This window comes from Montipora capricornis, chromosome 8 (genome assembly GCF_036669925.1).
Source record: "Montipora capricornis isolate CH-2021 chromosome 8, ASM3666992v2, whole genome shotgun sequence".
Taxonomy (NCBI): Eukaryota; Metazoa; Cnidaria; class Anthozoa; order Scleractinia; family Acroporidae; genus Montipora; species Montipora capricornis.
Genome location: NC_090890.1, coordinates 6,317,514 through 6,322,513, shown reverse-complemented (window position 1 = coordinate 6,322,513; position 5,000 = coordinate 6,317,514). Strand labels below are relative to the sequence as shown.

General features: G+C 46.6%; 1 protein-coding gene across 1 annotated transcript in view; it reads left to right on the top strand.

The window, feature by feature from the left end:
• The first annotated feature begins 391 nt into the window (after window positions 1-391).
• LOC138013622 (uncharacterized) overlaps window positions 392-5,000 on the top strand; it is a 5,379-nt gene continuing 770 nt past the window's right edge. Inside the window, exon 1 of the mRNA XM_068860715.1 lies at window positions 392-5,000. This exon is cut by the window's right edge and continues 770 nt beyond it. Within this exon, the coding sequence (XP_068716816.1) occupies window positions 392-5,000 (4,609 nt within the window).

Here is a 5,000-nt window from a genome sequence, read left to right as displayed (position 1 = left end):
CAACGCTAAGATTGAGCGATTTGTTATTGATGCTGTCGAATTTTACAATAATCAAGTGTCTGAAGAAATAATCGAGAAAGGGAAACATTCCCAGCCGGAATCTGTGAAATCCCAAAAAAGTTACGCCTCGAGATTAAGTGTGTCTAGTTCGAAAGCCCGTGAAGCTAAGGTCCAAGCTGCGAGGGCAGCATTGATGCAACAACAAGCTGAAGAAAGAAGTAGAAGGGTAGTTGAGCTCGAAGTGAAAAGAGTTCAGATGGAAATTAAACGAACGCAATTGGAACTTGAACATAGGCTTGAACTGACCAAATTAGAGGCCGCAAGAGAGGTTGTGGCCGCAAGAGATCAGGCAGAACTAGCCAAACTATAGGCCTTCCTGGCAGAACAAGAAATGTCTGAACTGACCAATGAAAAGGATGGTATTAAGTGGTCTCCCAAAGTTGAAGAATTTCACCCAGAGGACAAACTCGTGGAACCTCTTGAAGTTCCAGTCGCTTCTTTGCCTTCAGTGATCTCTAGTAGCTTTACTCCTGCACCTGTGTCAGTTATGAACCCACCTCTCACGTCTACACCTGCAGTAGAAAACCCCGCAGCTACTACCTCCATGCATGCTACTGGAGGAATCTGTTTTAGTGATCCACTTGTGGTTCCAAAAATGCAGCTTAAGCCAACTGTTCATGAGAGTAATGTGCCCAAACCTGTCAAAGGTGATTGCCAAGGGGAATGCCAACCATTGACCTTTGTGACCTCAGTCACACCGTCTACGGTCACGCCATCTGCAGTCATGCCTAACATGTCTAGTGCAGCTGTCAATGAAAGCCTTACAGCTATTATGTCCTCAATGGAAAGGATAAGTGCTTCTCATGATCTCCCTCATGTGCGAGTCCAGAAGTTTGATGGATCGCCTCAACAATATCCTGCCTTTCGCCAGAGGTTCAAGCAACTGGTGGAGACAAAACCGCTTGATGATGCTGTCAAAATGACCCGTCTATTACAATTTCTAGAGGGACCTGCGCTTCTTGCAGTTCAGCGGTACGAGCCATTGCCAGGTGGTTTGGCAAAGGCCCTTAGGACGTTGGAGGACCGATTTGGTCAGCCATTTCAAGTAGTGAGAGCGTCTGTGGAATCTCTCACTAGAGGACCTGTTATACAACCTAATGACAAGGACAGCTTGCAGCAATACGCAGACATGGTTCAAGTTACTTATGATATCCTAAAGTCAATGGGATACTTGAATGAAATGAATGCAGGCAACCTTGAGAAAGTCATCATGCGACTTCCTAAGTGGATGCAAGCCAAATTTGCTGAACGTTTAAAGCGCCTAGAGGGTGAAGGTCATGCGATGCCTACCTTCAAGCATGTAGTGGACTTCCTCAGGGAGCGAGCCTTTATTTTGAACCATCCTTTCTTCAGTGCTGGAAGTCGTGAGAACGTGGTTTCTAAATTCAAGTCTAGGGGCAAGCCGCCTGTGACCCCTAAACCCGCCTTTTTTGTTAACATGACAGCCGCAAAGGGTGAGCCTTGTCCAATGTGTTGCCAGTCCCACCGCCTGTACCAGTGTGAGGCATTTAAATCCAAATCTCCGAGGGAAAGAAATGACTTTGTCAGGCAGCACAAAATATGTTTTAACTGCATCAGTTCATCTCTACACAACTCAAGAAAATGCAAGTCAACAATCAGGTGTAAAGTGGAAGGCTGTGGACAGGCACATCACACGTTGTTACATTTTCATGAACCAAAGGAAGTAGTTGATTCGGGAACTGTGAGTCAAAATAATGAAGTCAACCAGGACTCGTTGGCTGACCAAGGTACATCATGCAATACTTCAGCACATTCAGTCAATCCAGTAGTCAATTCCTCCGAGGTGCTACTTCAAGTTATTCCAGTGAAGGTGATAAGCAATTCTGGCCGTCAAATCACAACGTATGGTCTAATTGACTCAGGGTCTGACATAACCATGGTTGACCCTTCTCTTGTGAAGTTGCTAAATATTGAAGGAACACTAAGTAAGCTTTCTCTCACGACAGTGAACAGTGCTGATGTTGAAGAAAGGGGTATGAAGGTTAACTTCAAAATTGCATCGTTGGATAGCCAGAACGACCATGTGATTGCTGTCAACCCTGTATGGGCTGTAAAGGATCTTACTATTCCCCTGAAACATACAAGGTTGTCAAAATCTTTAGAGCAATGGCCACATTTACGGGAAGTGCGTTTCCCAGAGGTGGAAAGGAGGAAGATTTCCATCCTACTAGGTACTAACATTCAAGAAGTCTTCGTACCTCTTGATGTAAGAAAGGGAAACCGAAATGAACCGCTTGCCATCAAGTCTTGTCTTGGTTGGAGCATACTCGGTGGCTTCTCAAATCTACAGTCCCACAGCCAGGGACAGGTTAACCTCATCAGTAGTGAAGATGTTTCCCTGAACGACCAGCTCGAGGAATTCTGGAAGATTGAATCCTATGGCACTGCGAGGTCTGAAACCAAACCATTATCGGTAGAAGATCGAAGAGCCCTAAAACTTATTGACAACTCGATTAGCCTGCTGGATGGCCATTACCAGATGGGCCTTCTGTGGAGGGATGACAATCCTGTACTGCCTTACAACAGACCTCTAGCTGAAGCAAGATTACAGTACCTGAAAAGGCGCTTCCGTCGTGATCCAGAGCTGGAAGTTAAGTACAGAGATGTGATTCAAGACTGTGTGGATAAGGGGTATGCTAGAAAGCTGAACAAACAGGAAGTTGCCGCAGTCAGTAACATCACTTGGTACATTCCCCATCATCCGGTAACAAATCCCAACAAGCCAGGTAAAGTGAGGGTAGTGTTTGATGCGGCCGCAAGATTCAATGGCACATCTTTAAATGAACAGCTTTTGCAAGGACCTTGTCTTACCAATGACCTCACTGGTGTCTTAATTCGTTTCCGTGAAGAAGAAGTCGCCTTTTCCGCAGACATCGAGGGCATGTTCTACCAGACCAATGTGACGCCAAGTGACACTGATGCGCTGAGATTCTTGTGGTGGCCTGGTAGTATTGATGACACACCAGAAGACTATAAGATGCTGGTCCACATCTTTGGTGCAAAGTCCTCGCCCTGTTGCGCCAACAAAGCTTTAAGTATGACAGCACAAGACAACGAACGAAAATACTCGCCTGAAGTCATCAGAACAGTTCGTAGAAACTTCTATGTTGATGATGTGTTAAAGTCCGTTCCAAGTACAGAACAGGCTGTTCATCTGACATCGGACCTAACCAAGTTGCTGAAGGAAGGAGGCTTCCGTCTCACGAAGTTTGCGAGCAATAGCCGGGAAGTATTGCAATCTATCTCACCAGAGTTGAGAGCAAATCCATCGCTAGACTTGGATCTAGATCAGTTACCATTAGAGCGAGCATTGGGTGTGTTCTGGGATGCCCAGTCGGACACCTTCAAGTTTAAAGCTTCACAATCAGGAAAACCGCCTACTAAGCGAGGGGTGCTCTTCATAGTTAGTTCGCTGTTTGATCCGCTAGGATTCCTTTCGCCTTTTGTGTTCTCCGCTAAGATTCTGCTGCAGGAACTCTGGAGAGATAAACTCCCTTGGGATCGACAAATTCCGGAACCGTACCTCTCACAATGGCAACTTTGGCTAGAGGAGCTACCACGTGTCATCACCATTGGCATCCCAAGGTGTTACAAGGTTCAGTCACTTCGCAACTCATCAACTGTTCAGCTTCACAACTTCGCAGAGGCGTCCAGACGCGGTTACGCAGCAGTTTCATATTTGCGTTTCGCCGATGAGAAAGGAGTGATTCATTGTTCCTTTGTTATGGGAAAGACTCGCAATGCGCCAATTAGCGAGTGGACTATCCCTCGCCTTGAACTTCAAGCCGCAGTATTAGCAGCTCGTCAGAGCAAGATAATATTAAGGGAACTTGATCTACCAGTGGGTCAAACCTTCTTTTGGTCCGACTCAATGACATCTTTGCAGTATATCAAAAACGTGACAAGGCGTTTTCAAACCTTCGTCGCTAACCGTGTTGCCGAAATTCATGAAACAAGTTCCCCAGGGCAGTGGCATCATATTCCCGGTGTCATAAACCCCGCTGATGATGGGTCACGAGGTGTTAGTGTTCAGTTTTTTCACGCTGGATGTCGCTGGTGGTTGGGTCCCAAGTTCCTTTGGGAACCTGAGCATACATGGCCCAATGTACCAGTAGAGGATCTCCAAGATGACGATGTGGAAGTACGGAAGTCATCGACTGTTATGCTTACCTCATATGCACCACAGTTTGACCTCTCGCTGCAACGCTATTCTTCGTGGTCCCGCCTACTGAGAGTTATGTCATGGGTCCTACGTTTTGTGAAGAGAGTTCGAAAGGAAACTCGTCAGTATCTCACGTCAAGTACACTCAAGTTGGAGGAATTGCAGCAAGCAGGTCGAGAAATCGTGCGGTTAGTTCAGCGCCAGCATTTCCTCGAGGAGTGCTTGTGTTTAAAGGAAGGCAGGCAAGTGAAACGTCACAGCAAGTTAGCCAATCTCAGTCCTATCTTAATTGACGATGTGATACGTGTTGGCGGTAGAATTCACCGGGCCCCAATTGCCTTTGAGGCCGCACACCCAATGATCCTTCCAAGGTCCCATCACGTTTCCGCTTTAATAGTTCGCTACTACCATCGTGTCCTGGGCCATGCAGGTCGTGAACATGTGCTATCCGTAATCCGTCAGCGCTTCTGGATCTTAAAGGGAAGAGTTCTCGTGCGTCAGATCCTAAGTAGTTGTTTGAGCTGCCGCAAACGTAACGCGCCTCCTCTCCAACAGGTTATGGCTGATCTTCCCAAAGAAAGGCTAATACCCTACCAGCCTCCGTTCACGTACACGGGTCTGGATTTTTTCGGACCGTTTTACGTTAAACGAAGCCGCAGTACAGTCAAAGTGTATGGCTGCATATTCGTATGCTTCAACAGCCGAGCAGTACACATTGAAGATGTCAGTTCGCTGGAAACAGACACGTTCATCCAAG